The 24059-nt window shown below is 40.3% G+C and overlaps 2 protein-coding genes across 7 annotated transcripts in view; one reads left to right on the top strand and one right to left on the bottom strand.

Annotated features, from left to right (window-relative positions):
• Window positions 1-11553, top strand: part of CLGN (calmegin) — a 31911-nt gene extending 20358 nt beyond the window's left edge. For both annotated transcript variants that reach the window (XM_037058486.1, XM_037058485.1), the window contains exons 9-15: window positions 3727-3840; window positions 3962-4112; window positions 5300-5515; window positions 6568-6693; window positions 6892-7054; window positions 9289-9389; window positions 11036-11553. In XM_037058486.1, the coding sequence (XP_036914381.1) occupies window positions 3727-3840; window positions 3962-4112; window positions 5300-5515; window positions 6568-6693; window positions 6892-7054; window positions 9289-9389; window positions 11036-11116 (952 nt within the window). In that variant the 3' untranslated portion in view covers window positions 11117-11553. The remainder of the gene's footprint in view (window positions 1-3726; window positions 3841-3961; window positions 4113-5299; window positions 5516-6567; window positions 6694-6891; window positions 7055-9288; window positions 9390-11035) is intronic.
• A 2167-nt stretch (window positions 11554-13720) lies between these two features.
• SCOC (short coiled-coil protein) overlaps window positions 13721-24059 on the bottom strand; it is a 29233-nt gene continuing 18894 nt past the window's right edge. The window contains exons 1-4 of one of the 5 annotated variants that reach the window (XM_037058487.1): window positions 18937-19105; window positions 17376-17447; window positions 16943-17026; window positions 13721-15485 (exon numbers count right to left, since the gene is read on the bottom strand). In XM_037058487.1, the coding sequence (XP_036914382.1) occupies window positions 15343-15485; window positions 16943-17026; window positions 17376-17447; window positions 18937-19105 (468 nt within the window). In that variant the 3' untranslated portion in view covers window positions 13721-15342. Of the gene's footprint in view, window positions 15486-16942; window positions 17027-17375; window positions 17448-18530; window positions 18555-18936; window positions 19106-24059 lie in introns of those variants that run through there. The other 4 variants (XM_037058488.1, XM_037058491.1, XM_037058489.1 and 1 more) reach the window with 4 other exon arrangements.

Raw genomic sequence — 24059 nt, forward strand, 5'->3', positions numbered from 1 at the left:
ATCTCTCTTTTTGTATTGGACCCAACTTATTAGTTATCTATTGCTGTGTAACAAATTACCTAAATATAGCATCTGAAGACCAGAACTGAACTCCTCCAGTTCCTGAGAGCTGGGGATCTAGCACCTCACGGAGTGGAGTGAACACTAAGTCTGAGTTTGTAAATTCTGTTCTTGGTTTACTAAGAGGTTTGTTTTCCAAGACTGAGTGTTGGATTTTCTAAAATGCTTTTTGTGCATCTACTGAGATGAGCATACAGATTTCCTCCTTAATTTTCTTAGGACAATAAATTATATTGATTCATTCCCTAATGTTGGACTGACCTTATAATCCATTTGGTCAGCAAGTATTGTCCTTCATATATTTGCTAGATTCTGATTGCCTTTTTTCCTGTTAGATGTGTGGAATATAAATTCATACAGTTAAATCCCTATGTTTTCCAGCCCTAAAGCAATGAACATACACAATGGTGTCGCCACTGCTGCAGTCAGGACACAGAGTACTGACATTATCTGGTGAAGGCCGTCCGTCCTTTTGAGATCAGCCTCCACCTCCCCCTACCCGGGGGCAGCCACTGATCTGACTTGGGTCCCTCGGACCTTGGCTTTCGTGGACTGTCATAGACTGTCATCTAACATGTATCAGGCTGGCGTGTGCAGCTTTTGTTTCCGGCTCCGCTCACCTGCACTGGTGCTCCTCGAGGTCTTTGTAATCGTCCGTATGGTTGGGTGTAAACCCGTCCTGAGTCTCAGTCTTGTTTTCTCTGTGTCCCATATATTCTATGTCCTTTATGAAAATTCTGCCTGACTTCTTTTGGATTGAGCTATTTTATTTTATTTTAATCTTCTGTTTTTTCTTTTCTGTTGGCTTCTTAGCTTCCACTCTGGTTTACTTTTAAGTAGTCCTGTCTACCCAGGTGAACGTTTCGCCTCCCAACCTTTTTGCCCTTGTCCTGCATTTGTTTCTGTAGTCACTGCGAAGGCCACACATGCTTGTTCTTCACGCAGAGTCTTTTAGTCAGACAGTGGGAAGGAAAAAGTCCTTTAGTTTCCCATGTATCGACCATTTGTGGTACTCTGTTCTTTAGAGTAGGTACAAGTTTCCATCTCCAACAGCTCTTTTGCCTGATACACTTCTCTTAACACATTGTAGTGTGTGTCTGCTGTCACCGATTTTCTCAACTTTCTCAACTTTCAGCCGAGAAGTTTTCTCATCCGAAAACTTCTGTACTTTGCCGTTCGCTTCTGAAGGATGCGTTTACGTCGGGTGCAGGTTGGCAGCTGTTGTGCGACAGCCACACCTTGTCTTTGGGCTCACGTCGTTTCCAGTGAGAGGTTGGCTGTTAGCCCATCCTCGTTCTCTGCTGATGTGCCTTCTTTCTGTTAAAATGGATTATTACTAGTTTTCAGCAGTTTGATTTTGTTGTGCCTGGATATAATTTTGTGTGTGTGTGTATTATTCTTGTTTTGGGTTCTTTGAGCTTTTTTTGGAATATGGATTTATAGTTTGAATCAAATTTGGGTAACATTTGGCCATTATTTCTTTAAATATGTATCTTTAAAGATTTTTTAGGGGAAGGAGGGAGAGAAACATCAATGTGTAGTTGCCTCTCGAGCGCCCCCTACTGGGGGGAACCTGGCCTGCAACCCAGGCAAGCACACCAACTGGGAATTGAACCAGTGACTCTTTGGTTGTAGGCTGGCGCTCAATTCATTGAGCCACACCAGCCAGGGCTATTTCTTTAAATATTTATATTACCCTCCCCATCTCTTTTTGGGGGGCACCACTTAGTGTGTGCTAGAATGCTTTGTATTATCCCAAAGATCACTGAGGATTGGCTCATTTTTTAAAACTAATTTTTCTCTCTGTGCTTCATTTTGGAAAGTGTTTATTCCCATTTCTTCAAGTTCTTATTTGTCCATAAACATTGAGGTTACTACCTCTTCAGAGCACAGAGTGTTGCTCCTGGAACCAGAAGTGTTAACTTGTTAACTCTCTTATAGATAAAGAGATAATGAAAATGCCTTTGCTTCCGGGCAAATAGTGTAATGGGGAAGTAACTTGTTCAAGGTAGGAAGAACGTACAGATTTATAAACAATACACGAGTCACTTATTAGTGTTCCACTTTATGTATTTGTACTGTCAGAAAAGGTAGGACCCTATCCCTCTTGTAGGTTTTCTAGCATTGCTTCATATTTTTCCCCATAGAATGTAATGCTGGGAAATAAGTTTGCTCTTACGTGAGAGACACTGCTTGTAGAAACCCCGTTCTGACTGGTGATAACACATTAGAAGTTATTTTATATATGTGTGTATGTGTGTGGTATGTGTATATATATATAGGGTGTGTGTGTGTATATAGGGTGTAAGTGTATATATATATGGTGTGTGTGTATGTATACAGTGTGTATGTGTGGCATGTGTGTGTATATAGGGTGTGTGTGTATATGGTGTGTGTGTTTAGTGTGTGTGTGTATATAGGGTGTGTGTGTGTGTGTGTGTGTATATATATATATATATGTGTGTGTGTGTGTGTGTGTATGGTGTATGGTGTGTGTGTGTTTGTGTAAGTGCTAAAAGAAATCCCCCCTAAATTTTAAACTCTGCTTACTCTGAGCCCTCAGAAACTCAAGACCTCATTGGTATCAGGCAAGTGTTTACATACAGAGAGTGGTTCCAGTTTATTTGGTTAAGTTTTGTTTGGAAAATCATCATGTAGTCTCTTGTTTAAAATTTCTACTTTTCTATAAAGATGAACATTATATTAGTAGTTCTAGTCAGTACATACTGTGACTATTTTATATATTTTAGAATTCTGTAAGTTATTTTTAAATGAAAATATAAAATTACTAAAATTAAATATGGAGTTAAAAATATTAGAGTAGGAAAGACCTTTCCAAACAAGAAATAAAATTGAAAAATTATAAAAGAAAATATTAACAAAGTTTTGCTATGTTAAAATAAATGATGTGCATATGGCAAAAAAAGCCCTCCAGGGTAACAAGAGCAAATAGAGGAAGGGCCATCAGCGAACATGTATAAAACACATGCACACAGCCAAAGGGGGCAGGTTCAAGGGCGGGAGATGGGGGGGTGGCGGGGGGCATGATGAGGTGAAAATGGAGACAGTTGTACTTGAACAACCATAAAAAAATGGAAAAAAACCCCTCCATAAACTGTAATTTAAAATACATGAGAAACTGGAAAAGTATTTTAAGTTCATATAGCTAGTAGAGGGCTCATTTCTTACTAATTTCTAATATATTTCAGGACATTCAGTAAAGCATTATTTGTAATAGTGACTTTGGGGAACAGTAAGTGTTTCTCGAGAACAGGTAGGTTAAGGAAACGACGCTATATAAGCCTGTGCAGCTGTCAGGGAACACGAAGCAGAGACACGTGTGTCTGGGACAGGGCCCCCTAGACCAGCCTCCATACAGAGTCAACACCCAGCGCGCATTTGTTGGTAAATGACTGCGTTTTTAAGAGATGAAAACGACACATAATACACCTTGTTTAGAATGCTGTTTGTATGTGAAAAAAGTATATACGTGTGCTGGCATGCACGGAGCGCCACAGGGTGGCAGCCAGAGACACTGGCCAGCTAGCAGAGGGGTGGGTGGTGAGAGCCTGGGCCAGGGGCGTGGGAAACACCTTTTGTGCCTTCTGACCTTTGTGATGTGCGTTTGAGTAACTTGAATAATTTATGTAAATGCTGTGTTTACAGGGATGAAAATGAACCTGCCCAAATAGAAGATTTAAGTGCCGTTAAACCTGACGGCTGGCTTGATGATGAACCAAAGTTTGTTCCCGATCCTAGTGCTGAAAAACCTGAGGACTGGTAAGCATTCTTCATCTCCAGAGGTTAACATCTTGTGTCTTACTTGCTGTTTGTTGCCAGCATGTATGGCTGAGAGGAGAGTGTCCAGGTTATCACATTTGCTTTGCTCTGATACCCTCAGGAACGAAGACATGGATGGAGAATGGGAGGCGCCTCGAATTCCTAACCCAGCCTGTGAGGTTGGGTGTGGCGAGTGGAATCCTCCCATGATAGAGAACCCGAAATACAAGGGAGTATGGAGACCTCCGATGATAGACAACCCTGACTACCAGGTAATGAGCACCCGTCCCAGCCCCACTGGAGAGTCAGACATGCTGTGCCGTTCTATTGTACATCCAGTTACCGATAATGTTCACTTCCGAAAATTGATTTGTAATAGTGTGCCTTGGCTGTCTTGAAAATCAAAGAAGTTAGACTTCAACTAATTTATCTTTGTAGAGTAAAGCATTCTTTAATTTTTCTGGAGAATAAATGTAAGAACCGGAGATCAGTTACTGCATACAGTACTTTTCCCTAATAACTGATGGTCATGGTGGAATAAAGTTCTATTTTAGAATTAAATATAAGAAACAAGTTCTGATTGACTGACTGCCTGTTTTGCTTACTTTCTGGTGTTATGGAAATTTGGATTTTTTGGTAACATGAATCAGATGTCTTTTGAGTGCACCTAGATTTTTGTAGAAGTCCCTACATTATCCACTTAACCCTGCATTTCCCACCTAGTGATTCATTGACATTTTCTCACACGTATCACACACATGCAGTTCCACATTCTGACCACTCACTTTAGGTCTTCTTCATAGCATTCCTCACAAAACGTTTATTTTAGTAACTCTCTTCTTTCATGTCTGTCTCCTTCATTAGACATTAAACGCCCTCATACGAGAGCTGTGTCTGTCGCTGTGTCCCTGGCTCTGGCACAGTGCCTGGCACAGGGCAGGTGTGTCTGATGGCAGAGCGAGTCAGTGAGTGATCGCACTGTGGGATGCGTTCAGTTTGCTTGCATTTGATCATTTCAGGGCCAGTGGAACGTGTGTGTTGGGTCACTGTCCTGAGGTTCAGCCCTGACTGATCAAGGAGCCCTGTCGTGGGCCCGCGTCAAACAGAGTGGCTCCATTGGTTAATTTTAATAATACCTTACCTTAAATAACTTTACTAATATAAAAAACCTGTCTAAAACAGTATCCCTTGTGAAACTTAATTACTCAAGTTTCTGTGTGTATTGGATTTTCATTTTGCCTTCTTTTTTTACAGAGTTTGAGGTATTATTTATAAGAACATCATGTATTGTACAGAATAAGAAAAATATTTCATTTACAGGGATTTACTAATGAATTAATATCAAAGCTTCTTTTCCTCCAGTTACTATAGTTGGTGTCAACAACTATTGTACTTCTTAAGTAACATTTATAATGAAATTATTTTATTTGAAAATGTTTTCAAATTATTTGTCTTCCAGGGAGTCTGGAGTCCTCGAAAAATTCCTAATCCAGATTATTTTGAAGATGAGCATCCATTTCTTCTGACTCCTTTCTCTGCTCTTGGTTTAGAGCTTTGGTCTATGACTTCTGATATCTACTTTGATAATTTTATTATCTGTTCAGAAAAGGAAGTAGCAGATCGCTGGGCTGCGGATGGTTGGGGCATGAAAAGAATGGTAGCAACTGCTAACGAGGTACGGTACTGACCACATAGTAATAATAGGACCTGGTCTTGGTTAGTTATGCAAATTACCCTTTAAAGGGTAAATAAGGGTGTGATAACTATTAAGCATCAAAGAAATGTCTTTAGATTTATGTAAACAGAATATTTAGTTTTACTGTATTATTATACAGCTTCATTATAAACTGTATAATGAACTATGTATGTATATGTAAGTCTTCATTTCATTCTTTAAATTATGATAGCTGCCAGGGAATTATTTGCTGTTTATAGAAATGAGAAGACTTCATATTTTTATTTGTGGTCTCTGTCTACAAGTCTTTGTCACCTTGTCAATTCCAGGCTGAAGTAGTAGCAATAATTCTCAAATTGATTTTACTAATAATCCTTTAAAAGTGCAGAATGAGTTATCAGAGAGTTGTATACTTCTAAACGAACCAGATAATACAGGGTGGGGCAAAGTAGGTTCACAGTTGTCTTTTGGAAAGTAATGCAACAATTAATAAGTAATAATACAAGAATAAACTCTGTGTTTCACATACTCACAGTGGTAAACCTGCTTTTGTGCCACCTTGCATATATCTATAAGGACTAATTGTGTCCTGGCTGGGTAGCTCAGTTGGTTAGAGCACTTTCCCGATATGCCAAGGTTGTGGGTTCAATCCTTAGTCAGGGCGCATACAAGAGTCAATCAATAAATGCATAAATAAGTGGAACAACAAAGTGATGCTTCTCTCTCTTTCTTCCTTCCTCTCTCTCTCTCTCAAATCAATAAATAAAAATTTAAAAACAATTTAAGACTAATCATATCCTGAAATTTACCAAAGATTGTCATTCTTGCTAGATTAGTGGTTTCCACCTACAAAGTCTCCAACAGCAATGCGTGCTAATAATTAAAACGTTCAAACTTCACAAAGTGATAGGAAAATGAAGTATTTTTAGCTGAACAAGTTTACACTCCTTAATATAAAATGCCAAGATAACTAAGTTTTTGGGGTAGGGCTGTATTTCCTAATGAGGGTCAGTGAAATCTGAGCTGCATTTTGGTGTGTGTTTTGCCCACAGCCCGGCATATTTGCACAGCTAATGGCCGCTGCTGAGGAGCATCCCTGGCTGTGGCTCCTTTATCTTGTGACAGTGGGGCTCCCGGTGGTATTGATTACTTCGTTTTGTTGGCCAAGGAAAGTAAAGGTAAATACAATGAACTTCCTGCAACTTAAAAAAAAACTTTTAGTGTATAAGAGTTCTCCGAATTGAGCAAGTGGTTCTTGAAAGTAATAAACTCAATTTTGCATAATTTTTATTGTGTATAATGTCAGTTATTGAAAAAAAGTTCTTAACAAATAGAGCTTTGGTTTTAGTATAATAGCTTATGTTACACCACCACAGAAAAAATATGAAGATGCGGCGCATAAAAAACCCGACATCTGCAAACCACAGACAAAGGGGGCGCTAGAGCAGGAGGCGCCGGCAGAGAGCGCAGCCCTGGAGGAGCCAGTCGCCTTGGGGGAGGAAAAGGAAGACTTCACTGAGGGTGCAGTTGTTGAACAAGGTGAGACCGTACTAGTGATTTGTAATGGAGACCCTGGGCAAAGCTCATAGAAACAGGAGATCACCTGCTAAATGGTGGGGACACTGGCCCGCAGTGTCTGAGTGTCCGAGTCGTTATGGTGAAATGAGACATTCACACAGACCACTGAGTCCAGTGGAGGAAAGGGAACAACATAGCTTTTCTCTCAAGGGGAGCAAAAGCCTTGGCCCTTGCGGTGACCGGCCTTTATTGACCGCCCCCCCACCCCCCACTATACAACAGTCCTCATTGACTGTGCACAGGTTCGCTTCAGGGGGTTACCTTTTACAGGAAACACAGGAGTCAGTGGGGCTAATCACAACACTGAAGAGGGATATTCACAAATGAAAAGGGAAAAGTGTTTAGACCGATTACACTGGTACTTGGAAGGCTTAGCATGGTTTTTTAGGAAGTTACTTTGCCATTTAAATGTTTGCCACAAATCTGGGTGAGGGAGATTTAGCAAAAAGCAAGACTCAAAGTGGCCTAGGCACATTGTAGGCCTGATTCCTCACGGGAGAACCTATCCGTAGGCGTGGGTCCTGTGCCTCTCCAAGTGGGAGCTGGGCCCACGCGTGCAGAGTGGTCTCCTACAGGTAAACACTAGCTCTTGCGCTTGCTGTCAAAGGTACAGCATCCAAATCCCCATGGATGCTGACTGTCGCAAAGAGGAGCAATGGTCCCTGCCAGGGCGTTGTGTCCTGAGCAGCCATCACCCTGTTCATAGTTTCTTCTGGGAAGAAAGATGCTTAAATACTGTTCAGTTGCTCATGAGCCTCGCAACTGTGAATCCCCCATGCTGCAGGTTTTTGCAAGGACTTTTCTTGCCTCCAAGACTACAGATGCAATGATCAGCCCCTGCACACTGGAAATAGGCTTAAGGCAGGTGACTGCGGCGACACCAAGTCTTCCGATGGCTGCTATTTACCGGATAGTGTGTCCTATCACATGAGTGGCTGGATCTCCTGGAAGCATTGTGGGATTCTGTGTCCCCTTCCCTCCTGTACCAGACTCCTAAAGATGTTAGAAACAAAGAATGGAGGCGTCAGGTGGCTCTCCACCGAGACCTCCTCACGCACATCTAGGAAGGTGTGAAACTGGTAATATCTGCCAGGTGTCCCACGCCAAGATCCAAGATCCAAGATCCAGATTGAGCTCTTTACAATTTAAATTGAGCACTGTTTTTAAACTGAGTTGGTAAAACAGTTGATTTAAAAACCAAAATATAGAAAAACCACACATACATATGTGTATTTACATATGTATTTGTACATAAATGCAAGGTCTGTCTGGAAAAAGTCCAGCCCTTGTTAGTATAACGAGAGAATGGTTTGTGCAATAGTGATGTAACCTGGCAGCCAAGGAGAGTGGACTGGAAGGGTCACGTGTGAACAATGAGGACTTTGTTGTACTAGTCAGTTAGGGCAGTAGACACCATTGAGTGAGCGTGTGTACTGTGTGGCCATCACATTCAAAATGACCAAGCAAGTAGAGCAACGAATCTGCATTAAATTTTACAGTAAACTTGAACATTTCTCTGTGGAAATTATTGGAATGATTTAGAAGGCCGCACCTATGGGCAACTGGTGATTGGCACCTTCATCAGCACAGTGCATCTGCTCACACATCACGTCTCCTGCAGAGTTTTTTGGTGAAACATCACATCATCCAGATGACTCAGCCACCCTACAGCCCAGATTAGGTGCCTTGTGACTTCTGGCTTTTCCCAAAACCAAAAAGGGAAGAGACTTCAGACTGTCGATGAGACTCAGGAAAATACAACAGAGCAGCTGATAGTGACTAGGAGAGCTGTGTGAGGTCCTAAGATGCCTCCTTTGACGGGGACCGAGGCGTCACTGTCCCATGTACCATGTTTCTCGAATCTTATACTTCAGTGTCTCCATTTTCCGTAGTACATGGCTGATACCTTCTGAACACACCTCGTAAACACACCTGCAGATTCTTTGGTTTTCATGTTACATACGGACTGAATGCTTAAGAATTCTCTAAACCTGTCCCTTTCCTCAGATATGATTTATTTATAAAATGTGGTAAAATAATGAGTATTCGTAATTAATTTTTAAAAAATTTCTAATGGAAGAGATTCCTTTTAAACATTGGAATTTAAATAAGTCCCCCCTTACTGTATTGAATACTTATCAGTAGTGAAACTCTAATCCCTCAAGTCTTCGCCTTTAATGCAATCTGTGTTCCAGAAGAAGAAGGCGAACCTGAGGAAAAGAGTGAAGAAGAAATCGAAATCATGGAAGGGCAAGAAGAAGGCAATAAATCCAATAAGTCTGGATCAGAGGATGAGGTAACCAGTCCTTAAGAGAAAATAACCCACTCTCTGCGTCTGGCCATTGGCCAAAACGTATTTCAATGAAAGCAGCAATCTGCTTTGTGAAGGATTTTTCTCAGCTTCCATAAGAACCTCCCCACTTAATAAACAGTATAAAGTAATGAAATGGTATAAAGAGAGAACTGCATCTATAAAAAATTATGACTGTCATTAAAGTATTCTGTTGAAAGGTGTAATAAACACCATTTGAATATTTACAAGGTAATCATGTTTATTACAAACAATTTTCTTAAAAGCCATTGTAAAAACATTCTCATTGACATTTCACATTCTGAAATAGTTCACGTATTGGGTAGTTGAGTGCTGTGTGCCTGACGTGGTGTTTTTTTGCAGACCTTTAGTAAACTAGTTTTCCCATTAACTGGATAGGGTCACCTCCTTTTATGTCCTGGAACGTAATAGAACTTCCCACAGTGCCCTTGTTACATCAGTTATTGTGGGATCAGAAATGTCCGGGGTGGCATCGGGAACCAGAGCCTCTCATTCGATTCAGCTTCCATGGAAAGCCTGTCCCCACCCCCCCACCCCCCCGCCCCCCGGAAGAGCTGTGGGACCTGCCCTGCTCCTGAGGTCCGCACTCTCTGACCACGGCTTAGTGAGGCTAACAGTGTGGTTGGTCGCACAGGGTGAAACACGCTTTCTATTGTGTCCATGTGAAGAAATCTCCCAAGTAAATGTGGGTTTTTTTGGTTATTGTTTGTTTTCTAAACTCGTTCAGAACATACACCTGGTTAGTGATCGTAACTGCCTTGTGAGGGTGTAGAGGGGCCGGGGGAGCTTTATCTGGTAGGAATAGCCATGTACAGAGGGAGCTGAGTGAAGGTCGTTTGTTCCGGAACAGAGTTTTAAACAGTCATTGTTTCGGCTGTCATTCTCTAAATCATAATGCTTGCAGTTACTCACTTGAATATGTGTTCTAGTCTCATTTTGCCTCACAGAACACTTTGTGTGCCTTTAAAAATGTCTCAGTTCCATCTTCCAGACTTTTAGTTTCCTTGTATACCTTTGTTAGCTAAAACAGGCCAATTTTGTGTACTCTAACCTTGAGAAATAATTGTAACTCTTTTGTATAATAATATAACTTCATTATTTTGTACTGTTACATGTTTAATTTATGTGTAAATACTTATTCTAGACAATAAGAATTAAAAGAAAGGAAAACCCAAACCATAAATGTGATGTTTCCCTCTCCTCTCTCCTAAGTCCTCTCAAAGTACCATGAGCCAGAAACTCCGAAGAAGCCTCTGTAAAACCACTTCAGCAACTCATTGCTTAAAGAAATAATGTGATGACTAGTTAGTGCTTAATATCCCACAATGAAAATATCATGGAAACTTTAACTAATTACAACATTGAAATTAATCATGAGTTGTTAGCAGTATTCCTTGTCAGATACATATTTGATAAGCAGACTTCTAAAGACAAAAGATCAATAAAGCATCAATTTATATGCACATGAGGTCAGTGCATGAAGTAAAGGAACATGTACGACAGCATTTGATTGTTAGAACATGTATTTTAGAGAATAGGAAATACATTTTTTACTACTATCTATTTACATATTCTGTGAAAATAAATGTTTTCATAATTCTTTTTTCTAGATGAAAGAAGCAGATGAGGGCACAGGATCTGGAGATGGGCCAGTGAAGTCAGTACGCAGAAGAAGAGCGCGGAAGGAGTAACTGTGTTTGAGTGTCTTTAATTCTTGAGAGGAACTCGGCACTTCTAAGATCAGGGTGCCAGAGCTGAACTTAAGTCCACCCGCACATCCTGTTTCAACATCTAGTCTGTTACAGACATCCGTTCAGTCTTTTCAGGGGAAAAAAGCTTTGAAGTTACCTGGTCTTCAAATTTAGAATAAAAAAAAAGTGGCACGTTACATATGAGATTTATGAGATTAATATCATTAGAAGTTACAGTTTTAATAGTTTGGAGAAAGTTTTGGTTTGTACAGAGCGAAATAATATTCAGCAGCTTCCCTGCTATTGGAAAAACCAGTTATTGGGATTCCCTCTTGAACGGCTATTCTGCAGTATAACTGGTGGTTCCACAATAAAGACAAGTGTGTTCTCTCGTACGGAGCTGAGTGCAGTCAAGTTTCTGTGTGGCTGTTCTGTCAGCGAGGCGGTGTGTGTGACCGCGTTTACCTGGTTGGTGTCTAGTTACGGTTACGGTCCCTGAAATTGCCGATTCCTTTAAGGAGATGTTTTGTTGGCAGACAAGTTAACAAAACAGAAATGTCTGAGTGTCATTCACAGAATCCCTGGTTAACAGTGCAACATATTTTAATTTGAATACAAAGAAAATGGTTCCTCAAAACAAGGTTTTCAAGCTTTTATGCCAAAAATGTTTACCCTACTCATTGTTTATGTGTACGTTACTCTTGAGAATATCATTTAAATCTTTTCTTCTTCATTTCTTTTTAATAGGTAAGTTATTATGGGAGGCTTGACATTATTTTCCTGATCATTAAGAAATTGTAATGGCTAATAGATATCATGGTTTGTATTTTTTGTCTTTTTTTTTTTGTCTTTTTCCTGGCAAATTCAAGTCTACTTTAAGTCAATTATCTTGTCTAGCTTCAAAGCTGCCTGGAAGGTAGACACCAGCAACTATCAGTAATCTATTACTCCCCTTTGTAAACTACAGGAGTTACCAAAGGTCACAGCGTAACGGTAAAATGGAGCTGGTGTAATCCACTTAAAATGTTGTAAGTTCTTATGTTTGGGTAACGGGCTAGGTCCTTTGGAAGCTGCTGTGAATCTTTTGGAGACCACAAAACCACTCTCACACCATCCAGAGAATGTCACAATCCCTGGGTACCACTTGGATTCCTTCACAGACACACACACCCCATTTGGGGGCACGTGCCAACTAAGTTCCCGTACAGGGAACTTAGTACGTTTAGATCGTATTTGTAAGGAAAATGAAGCTCTAGATTCTCCTTCTACTAAAGGAAGCCAAACATATTCTTACTTCAGATAGTGAACTGAAAATGAAGCTATTTTATTGCTGTATACCGAGCTTCCATAAACTGGTGGTGGTGATCTTAATACAGGTAACCATACGTTGCATTTATTCAATACTGATTCAGCACATCTTGCAGGGATCCCCGTTCTTGCTTTGTATTTGCAATGTCCAAATGAACTAGACACAGTGAATGATTCTGGATGAGAATGTTTCTGAAAGTAAACAGGAGGTAAGTCTCTTATTATGGAAAGAAAACCTTGTCTGACAGGTATCCTCTATGTGAACAGTTTTTCCCTAAAGCTTTTTTTACTTTCTTGGTTGCTGACTCATTTTAACGTTAACAATTGGTTAACTGCCGAGAGTTTGCAGTGGTAAAATCCGAGCACCTGGTTCTGCCAACTTAGTGCTACTTACTGTACTTGAGCTGTGAAGCAGACAGAGTCTTCCAATAACAAGGCGGCTTTGTCCTTTTACCACCCTAATCTGACTTTAAAATGACTTGCATCTTGTCCTTTTCTCTAACAAAGCAGAAAAATACATATTTTGCTTTTATTTTAGTTGGCCTTTTTAAGAGACTTTTAAACTTGGCCAGGCTAAACTAGCTTCCTTTTTCTTGATTTTTTTTTTAAAGACAGCGTGGCTTCCATTGATTATTTCTCTAGAAAGACATATTATTGGAATTAGTAGCCTTTTTTGAAAACTTTCCATGTATACCCCATGCACTTTTTCTGCAAATTAGAATGGTGATAATTAGCCCTGGCTGGTATGCCTCAGTGAATTGAGGGCTAGCCTACAAACCAAAGCATTGTTGGTTCAATTTCCAGTCCAGGCAAATGCCTGGGTTGGGGGCCAGGTCCCTGATTGGGGGCACTTGAGAGGCAACCACGCACTGATGTTTCTCTCCCTCCCTAAAAATAAATTTTAAAATATTTAAAAAAAACAGTGATAATTAGTGTGACTTGGAAATTATAATTAAAATACCAGAACATCTTCAAGTTTCTGCTAGCTTATAGCACTCCCCTCAGAACCATTAGGGGAGAAATGTTTATATTACTTATATTATTTCTCTCTCTTATCACATATCTTGTTATGGGAGATTAGCCTAACCTAAAAATAAAATACTTTTCCCCTGGAAATCTTGGATTTTTCTTTGAATTCCTTGCTTTTTAAAAATTAATGTATAATAATCCTGTGACGTTTGTCTTAATAAAATTATTATTCCCCTAAACACCCAGTAACTGGTACTTAAGGAAGACAGGCTTTGAACAACCCTAGAGACCCCACTGTGCCACCCAAAGACACCAAACACAACACCATTTCTGAAACAGCTTTTTATTAAACAGCAAAGCAAAACTGCAACACAGTTTTTAACATTTGTAAATTAGGGCACAAAAGGGATGCAAAATATTTTGCAGTATGATTATATATTCATACAGCTAAAGTCATTCATCAAATTGTACATCAATACAAATATTATTACATGATTAAAAGTAGCCCAAAGCTAATAACTATAAGCTATGTTACTGAATCTCTTTTCTATTGAATATTTAACATTTTATCATTACTTCTGATAATACTTTCCTTAGCAAATGGAATCTACAAACTAATTTTAAAAAACTGTTAAAGAGTGTAACTCTGCAAACCAAGTAGTTGCGCTCACAGAAAACTCCGGGAGCAGTAGTGAGATAAAATACTGAGAACATTACTAACTAGTGTAACATGAAAAACTCTCCCATTTCATTCATGATTCTGATACCAATACACTCAAAGGACTCTGCAAAAATTGATCTGCTGGACATTATAAATACACTCTGAGACCAAATGCTCTAGACGTGTTTTATTACCAGGTCGGGCCAACTTAACCCACTTCCATACACATCTTCCCTAAAGAACCCGCCTGGGTTCAGAGACAGCACAGAGCTGGAGTAGAAACATCTGGAGTTGGTGACTGCTGTTTACCAAGTACTTTTTCTGTCCAATTTCTATTTTTCCTCAAAATACTCTGTTTCAAACATGTGCACAACCAGAGCTCATCTTAAAGATACCAAGTCACTTTGTGTAAGAGGGAAGTTTTCAACTATTTTCCCAATTTCCTTTTCCCCAAAGGAAAAAAATCTTTTTTATAGCCTCTGTTTTCAGGTGAGAAAAGAGAACCCAGCAGTCCTGTCTCAACCCCACACTAAACACAGACACGCACTGCTAAATGACGGGATGCGTTCAGAGAAAAGCACCGTTGAGAAAGTCAGTGGTGCGGCCGTCACAGAGCGCACTTGGACCGAGCTGGGTGGTGTGGCCACCTCCTACGCCAGCCACACAGTAAGTGCACCACCACTTGTCACCTCCTCAGTCTGTCACTGACTGAAATGCCATCATGTGGGTGCGTGGCCGAATAACAAATAAGCCCTGGCTTTTGGTTGAGTTTCAACAGTAGAGTGCAGGTTACTCTCATAAATGATTAACTACTAAAATTACTCTTACAAATGTGAACCCAGCTTTCTCCTCCAGGGGAAGGGAAATGGAAAGGAAGAAGCAAATGCAGAAGAGGCACAAGATGGCAGACAGGGCTCAGAAAGCTGTGCGTTCAGTGCATGGTTTTGGTCACCTTTTCACAACGTGGTTGGTTTCTTGTACGTCCTACTCTGCCTATAATAAAACACGGTGCTGAACCTACAGATCAAAGCAATTTCGATAAAACCTTATCATAAATATATGCATTTCTAATTATAAAGTCTACATTTTCACGTTTTCATAAACTAACATAATACACAAACTCATGGAAGTCCTCTCTTATGTTCTTAATTTTGCCTATATCTGACATTACCTTTATAAATATTCAATGAAGCCACAAACAAAAGTACTATAACTTCTGGAATCTATCCAAGTTTTAAAGAAAAAAAGATCAGCAGCAATTCCGTAAGACAGAAGGGCTCTCAGTCCCTTACTTTCTTTTGCTTTTTGTGTCAGTTGTTTGAAAAACACTAGAGGCTGACATGAGGTTTTCTATATATTGTCCAAGAACTTGGTTTTCTGATTTTAGCTTCAGATTTTCTTCCTTAACTGCATCTACTCTTGCAGAGAGATCTATATTAAAAATAAAAAGTCCATTATCAATAAAATGATGGCAGTGATTCCAGAGTATAAAGTGCTGAACATTTATTCTTAGAGAACACAATTCTTAAATTTTTGATTTTTAAATTCAATTCACTTTAAGAAGTTATGGTAAACAAAGTAAACAGTGCAAATCAATAGCTGAAGTTCCGGAAACGAGATTTCACAGTAGGCTACATGTCATTCTTTGTAAATAGCATTTATTTTGATGACTAAGTTCTTAAAATGGTCATTTAAAAAATTACGGACTTTTGTTTTTTAATGTGAATTTGAGTTCACGTCTTACCAATAACATCTTCATTAGAAATGTTTAAGAAAATGTGGTAGCTGAATACAACTGAAATCATGTACTGGGTATAGAAAGTATGTTTCTTCCAAGCAATTGAACATTTTATAGTTTTACATAAGCAAGAAATTCCAAAGATGCAGTTCTTCATGATAATAAACAAAGCATCCTCTGCATTCATTCACGTGACAGCGGAGTACTGGGTGCCCTCTGGAGCCAGGCGCTGTTCTAGAGGCAAAAGCACCGGAAAAGAAGGCCCCTGTCTCACACAGCTTGCGTTCTACTGGGCATGTGAGCACGTGTGCACTGGCGGGCTCCACGTGGGGGTCGGGGAGAAGGCATGAATAGTAAGGGTCATAGGAAGGAAAAGAGAAGTTGGCCTTTTATACATACAGTCAAGGTCAGCTATTTTGACAAGGTGGTTTGACCAGAAACAGAGTTAGGGAATGAGCCTACAGATATGCAAATAACTCTGAGGAACAGATTCCAGCAGAAGGGAATAGCAACGAAGACCCTGAGTAGAAACTTAGTGAAAGAACACAGTGGGGGACGGGGGGCTGGGCAGAGTGCGGTAGAATGTGTGAGGCCATGTGTGTGACCTGGCACTGAGAGGTAAAAGGGAAGTAACGGCCTTCCAGGGTGGCTTTTATTAACCGTGACATTAACTGTGAACCGGGTGCCACTGGAGTGACATGATCTGCTCCATCTGGTATCAGGAAACCGCCTCCAAACCCCCACAACCTCTTACTTTCATTAAAAACCAAGAGATGTTCCAGTGTTAGCATGAATTTTATGCACTGCGTCTAGAAAATGAAAAGACTCAGATCAATTCGCTTTTATTCTCTGAGGCTAACACAGGGCTGTTAGTACAAGCAGACTTAGGACCACAATGGAGGGGCGCTCATGTACTAAACAGCATCAGGTTAGGCCCTAAAGACGGAGGCTTAAGAACAGTATGACTTTCTTATTGAACAGTATCTGTTCCTTAAAATCACCACCAGCCAAAGCTACGGGGGGGGGGGGGGGGGGNGACTCGAAATTTACACTTTTTAAAACTGTGCACACTAAAAAAGTGTAGCATCACAAAGGCTTACAATGTCAATTAATTGATGTTATTCAAGAAAACTACAAAATGCAAGCTAACCTTCAAGTGTGTGTTGGAGTTCCAACACTTGATTAATAAGTCGTGTTTTTTCCTCCAGCTCCACCTGATTTTCAGCATCAACTGCTGTAATAAAAAGGTTCAAATTTACTATTAACATTAGGTACCATTTGTCTAGTGTAGCACTTACAGATCTGCAAACTGTTTTATGCTCTAACTTGACTTATACAAGAGCTTGTGAAGTAGAAAATTCTATCCCCACACTGCAGATAAGAACACCAAGTACAGTGTTTTGCCAGCATCTCACAGTAAGGAACTGAAGCTCACTTAAATCCTTTCCAGAGCTAGAAGGGATATAAATAAATTAATTAGCCAAATCCAAAACTCTAAATATTCTTCTCTGTTCTTTCCATTGCTCAATAAAGCAAAAGCCTCCACAAAACCAGGAACATACAAAGAAAAAAAAGAAACGTACCATCCATGTCAGCATTCATCATCTTGGGTAACAAACTTCGGGGCCTTGGGTGAAAAATCCTTGATGACTGATCTGCAATACGAAAAAGTTAGACAAACACAGAAATAAAATATAAGCTTTTCAAAAGGAAATTTTGTGACCCAGTAAGGACCCTCTCATATGCTTTACTGTTTCTAAGAATACACCCAATGGGTAAGCAAAGGATACCTACAAATGGTGATACAGAGAAGTAAATGAGAGAAGACACTGAGTTTTTTTGGTTATCAAAACAATACATAATGCAATATCACATTATACGATTATTTTTAAAAGATAATGATCAATGCTAGTACTTGTGGAAAAACTAATGTCATTGTGCATTCATGTACCAAATGCTTCACATAAATTATTCATCAAACCAACAGAACACCACTGCAATTTACAGATTTGGAATTTGTAGAATGGGTCAGATTTACTATCTCAGAAAGTCTGTATTTTGCTTTAGTTTCAGAGCCGAAGTCTATATCAATTATTCGAACCTAGGTCTAACTATAAAGTCCCTTTCTTCATTATGCAATGGAAAAAACTTCAGTATAGCCCTGATCTAATTTCGCCAAACAATTTGCAACTCTTGATATCAAATTCCTTTGGTATTTCCACTAAGCACCTGAAAATAAGTTGCATTCCCTTCAAGCTGCGTCAACTGTCAGCATGGTTGGTTGGTTCCGATCTGCTCAAATTCTAACTTGTTCTGATTACATAAATCCACAAATTGAGGGAATGTTTGGCCAAACGGGGACCCGAATGAGCCAGATCCCCAGAAAATGGCTCTCTATTGAGCTTCATGAGGTCACGCCCTGAACACACAGAGACAGCTGTGGATCCTCAGGTACTGATACAGTGTGGGGACCACAGCATAGCACGTCCTTAACATTGTTACGTCATAGTATCAGAATGGATACATGGCACAACAAAAGCCCTGCCTTTCCGGAATGTATCCTCTTTCTCGGTTCCAACAGTGACTCCCCAAAACTTGTTCAGCAGGACCCTTCAGAGAAGAAAACGAAGAAACCAACCCGGGAGCTGCTTTCAGCGCCTAAAAAGATGTGGCCAGCCCTCACTGTGCCTCTCACTTGCCCCCACCCCTCATCCTGGCCTCTGCCTCTTCTCCCCCACCTCCTGGGCTTGGCAGAGCAACGACAGCCAAGTCCAGAGGGGCCAGGTCCCCTCGCAGCCAAACGCCCCTCCCGCAGCCGCATTTCAGAGCCGGGGTGCTGGACAGCGGCCTTCGACTTGGGAGCGGCGGGGAGGAGCGGCAGGACATCCGCGTCCCGGACAGCACCCCACCCCTACCCCCAACGAAGCTCTGGGCCTAGTAAAGAGATGAAAAAAAGAGGCTGCGCACGGGTTCTGCCCAGGACTCAGCAGTCTCCCCGACATCCAGGCCCGAGGCCGCTCCTCCTGGACCCCCGGGGTGCGGGGCCTCGTGCAGCCCGCCCCGCCCCCTGGGCCTCCGGCAGTAAGGAGGCCGCAACTCCAGTGGCCCGGGACCCGGCCCTCTGCTGCCCAAGGCTGCCCTCACCTGCCGTTGGAGCGGCCGGGAGGGGCAGGTATCTGGAGGAAGCCTCAGGCCGGGACTCTTGGAGCAATTGACATCGGCAGCCCCACCCTCTCCGCCCACCGAGCGTGCGCAGAGCCGAGAGTCCCGCCCCGTCCCGCCAATGTCCACTCAAGACAGCACGCGTGCGCATTAGCTGCCCTGAGCCCCAATCGTCCTCTCTCCCAAGCTCAGGGATCCACCTCTTGCCATAACAAAAGGACACTGGCATCCAATCAGGATTGAGGTAGTTCTGGGCGGGTCCTGGAAGAGCAACAGCCAATAACAGCACAGAAGAGAAGTTAAGTGTGAGAAAGCACATCCTAGCGTAGCGTCTCTTCGGTCACAGCGGGAGCCTGAAAAATTGGGCTCAGAAATCCAAAATGGAACATTCTGACGGCTGTCAGGAAGGAGGTTGGTTAACAAGAAACGCTGGGCAAGAGAGAAATCATTGAAATGTAAGAGAGGGGCATTTGTGGACAACAGATGAAGCCAATGCAATTCCGTGGTTCCTCAATTCTAACAGCAGACTTTTTCATATTTTTTTATTTCCCAAGTCTGAAACCTCCTAAGTGTACCTCTAGTTGGTTGTTCCTCTCCAAATACGTAGTGTTCTGACCATTTACTTATATTACAGAGTTGAGAAAATACCTTAATAGTACTTTGGCATACAGCACTTTCTCTCACCATATTCCATGTTGGAACTCAAAACGACCCACAGAAAGAAACCTAAGCTTAGGAGCAAATGTCTTGCTCGAGATCATACACATAGGATCAAATGCTTTATGCCAGGCTTTGGGTTGTAATGTTACCTGGCTTGATATTGTTTATAGATACCATATTTTGCTGTCTATAATGCACACTTTTTTGTCCAAATTTGTGAGGGGGAAAAATAAGGATGTACATTATGCACAGGTAATACTATGCAATATGCAAAATAATACCCTGGAACATGATAGCTTTCTTTTTAAATATAAATTAATAAATAATTGAATTAAAAAATTAATAGATTTTTTTCCTGAAAGTTTGGGCCAAAATGTGAGTGCACGTTATACACAGCAAAATACGGTAGGTGGCCCTTTCAGTAAAGTGGACCCTCTTTGTTTTCAATATTTGTTGAGTACAAGGTAGTTAACATTCTCCTGAGTTAGAGGGGTGAGTCTTATGTCTGTTCCTCGGTTTTTTACTGCTTTACGATTTGCTGATGTATGGCCTTAATCCTTTTAAGGGTTATATTAAAAATGTATATTAAAGTGTACATTTCAGTAGCATTGAGTATATTCACATGGTTCTTCAACCAATCGCCAGCATTCTCTTCATTTTGCGAAACTGAAACTCCATACCCATTAAACAATGCTCCATTTAGCTCTCCCCCAGCACCTGGCGACCACTTCTCTCTCTCTCTCTCTCTCTCTCTCTCTCCCTGTTTTAGGTACCTCATGTAAGTGGAATCATAGTGTTTTCTTGTGACTCACTTAGCATTTCATCCTTAAGTTTCATCCGTGTTGCAGCATGTGTCAGAATTCCCTTCCCTTTTAAGCCTGGGTCACATTCCACTGTTTGTACGTGTCTTGTTTGCCCATTCACCTGTCAGTACCCACTGGGGCTGCTTCCACCTTTGAACTGTTGCGGCTGCTGCTGTGAACACGGTGTATGCAAACGTCTCTCTGAGAACCAGCCTTCACTTCTCTCGGGTACATATCCAGAAGTACAATGACGGGGTCCAGGTGGCAGCAATTTTAAAAGCAACTTTTAAAAATGTAGCATTGGCACACGAACAGGCAAAAAGACGATTAAGAGAGTGCCTGTGCCTGTAAATTGTACGATGAAGGCACCTGAGAAGGAAGATGTGTCAGTAAGTGGGAAAAAGATGTGTCAGTTTGTGGGAAAAACCTATTCATTCCTGTTGGGAGTGTAAATGCTACAATAACTTTGTGAGTTGGCTTTGAAATTTTTTTACTTATTGTTTTGGGAGAGAGAGAGGGAGAAAGGGGGTGAGAGAGAGAGAGAGAGAAACATCGATTTGTTGTTCCACTTATTTGTGCCTTCATTGCTTGACTCCTGTATGTGCCCTGTCCCAGGATGGAAAATGCATCATCGGTGTGTGACGCTCTAACCAACGGAGCGCTATCCCACCAGGTCATGTTACTTGGCTTTGGAAAGGAAATTTTTTGCTGGTTTGGTTAAACTGGCTATTCACAGAAAAATATGAAATTAGATCCACATCTCATACACAAATAAAACTAAATTTCAAATGAAGTAAACATAAAAGGTGAAAAACAAAACTGAACTTTTAGAAAACAGATGTGTTTATGACAATATCATAGGCAAAAAAAATTGTTAAACCAGCCAAAACAGCTCTGTTCATTCAGGAAAATATTTTAAATTTTGATGATTTTACAAACAAGAATTAAAAGCTTTAAAACCCAAAGAGAAGACATTTTTAATCAAATTAAAAACAAAGCACAGGCTAGGAGACTATAGTAAAGCTCTGAAAATATAAAGAATTCTGACAATTTCAGATAAAATTACTCAATAACATAAGTAGGCAATTGAAAGAAGTTCAAAATGAATGGCCTGAAAGTTTCTGTTCATGTTTACACCTTTATGAACAATCATGGGAATTCATATTAAAATAAAATAAACAGGTCAGTTCGTTAAGAAGTTACAAAGTCCTGATAGTGCTATAAAATGGCATGGAAGCAAAACTGGATAGAGCTGATTGTGTGTAAATGGAAGTGTAGTTGGGGAGTTCCTCGTGCCATTGCAATTTGTAAGTAAGTACGATGTGCAAAAAATCAGTAAGGAGACAGAACCCAAATCCCAATCATGGCTGCACATTAGAATCACCTGGGAATCTTTCACTGATTCCAAACAGTAGGCTACACCTCAACAGAGCAAAACCAATCATTAAAAAACTATTTAAAAAATCAATGAAACCCAAAAATGGCTCTTTTAAAGGAATGATACAAGTAAAAGCTCTGAGTAGACTTATTTTTTTTTTAAATGAGAAGAAACATAAAAAATTACAGATAGCAGGGATGAAAAAAGTGACATCACTATAGACCCCACAGACATGAAAAGGCTAGTAAGGGGATATTATGAACAACTTTAAGCCAATAAATTCGATCATTTAGATGAATTTGATCATTTACATTTACAATTTAGATGGACAAATCCTTTGAAAGAAAAAAACACAAAAGTTTACCCCACAAGAATAGATGGCATGAGTAGCTCTGTACCTGTGTCATTACTGGGTAACCTTCCCACAAAAAATGCACCAGATCCCAATGAATTCACTGGTAAACTTTTCCCAGTATTTTGAGAAATTATATCAGAAATTATACCCAAACTCTACCAGAAAATAAAATAGGAAAGGACACTTTTCAACTCATTTTATAGGAACAGCATCATCTAGTAGAAAAACTAGACAAAGACATTGAAAGGAAGAAAATCGCACACAGACGCACAAACCCTAACAAGTCACCAGGACACAATGCAACACAGCAGCTGCTGGAAGACAAGCAGCCTGAGCGGTCCCAGTTCTCGCCCCAGGACTTGCACCCCTCTCAGTGGTTATGGTCTAAAAATGATTCTAAAATTTGTGTGGAAAAACCATCTGAAATAGCCAAAACAATTTTGTAAAAGAAACCACACACTTAGAAGACTTGTAGTGCCTTATTTCAAGTCTTATTATAAAGCAATCGCAATAAAATAAATGGAACATTTGGTATAAAGATAGACACACTGATAAATGAAACAACAGAATCTAGGAATAAACCCACACATAATATGACTAATTGCATTTCACTATGACACCAGGTAATTACATGAGAAAGGATAGATTTTTTTCAACAAATGGTGTTGGAACAACTGGATAGCAGAATGGGGGAACAATGAACCTCAGCCTGAGAGCACATACAAATCTTATAGCATACGCCACCTTATAGCATATACCAAAATGTTCATTCAAAATGGATCATAGACTGAACATAAAAGCTAAAACTGTAAATTTTCTAGAAGAAGACAGAGAAGAAAATCTTTATCCCCTTAGTGTTGGCAAAATTTAGCAAAGATTTTCTGAAAAGAACTATAACAGAAATAAATGACTCGGTAAACTTTATAAAAATTAAAAATTTCTGCTCTTTGAAAGAAACCACTGAGAAAATGAAAAGATAATCTATACACTAGCACAGTCTATACACCATTTAGTAAAGGGCTTGGATGAAGGCTATCTAAGAATATGGACCACATCTGTTTTATCCAGTCCTCTATCGAAGGACACTTTGGTGTCTCTGTGTCTTGACCACCATGCATAATGCTGCAAAGAACACAGGGCTGTATGTATCTTTGCAAATAAACATATTTGAGTTTTGGGGAAGATGCCCAGAAGAGGGGTTCCTGGCTCATATGGTGACTCTACTCTTAATTTTCTGAGGGACCACTGTACTGTTTTCCACTCTGCATTCAGTCTGCATTTCCACCAGCAGCAGATGAGAGTTCCTTTTTCTCCACAACCTCCTCAACAGCTATTACCTATCTTGTTGGTAATAGCCATTCTAATGGGTGTGAGGTGGTATCTCATTGTAGTTTTTATTTGCATGTCCTTAATAGCCAGTGAAGTTGAACATCTTTTCATATATCTGTGGGCCATTTGTAGGTCTTCTTGGGAGAGGTGTCTGTTCAGACGTTTTGCCCATTTTTAATCGGATTTTTTGGTGTTGAGTCGTATGAGTTCTTTATATATTTTTGGATATTAGCAACTGGCCAGAACTGTTGTTTGTCAATATCAGCTCCCATTCAGTTGGTAAAACTGATGTCACTGAGAAGAAGACCATCCAGGATTCTTTAGGGTTTAAAATATGCTGTGCTTATCACACGTTATTTTACTCAGTCTGCAGACAATCCAATGATACAGGCATTATCCACTCCACTTTACAGGTGAGGAAATCAAGGTTCAAAGACTGTTTTGTCCGATATCGTAGGGCTAGTAATCGGCTGAATTCAAACCTATCTTTCTTATCTTTAAAATGAGTGTCGTAATACCTACTTTACTGAATTGTTATTAGGATTCTTAATATTAAGTAAAAATAAAACACTGCAAAGAC

This window comes from Sturnira hondurensis, unplaced genomic scaffold, assembly GCF_014824575.4.
Source record: "Sturnira hondurensis isolate 20B ecotype Veracruz unplaced genomic scaffold, ASM1482457v3 Scaffold0010128, whole genome shotgun sequence".
Lineage (NCBI taxonomy): Eukaryota > Metazoa > Chordata > Mammalia > Chiroptera > Phyllostomidae > Sturnira > Sturnira hondurensis.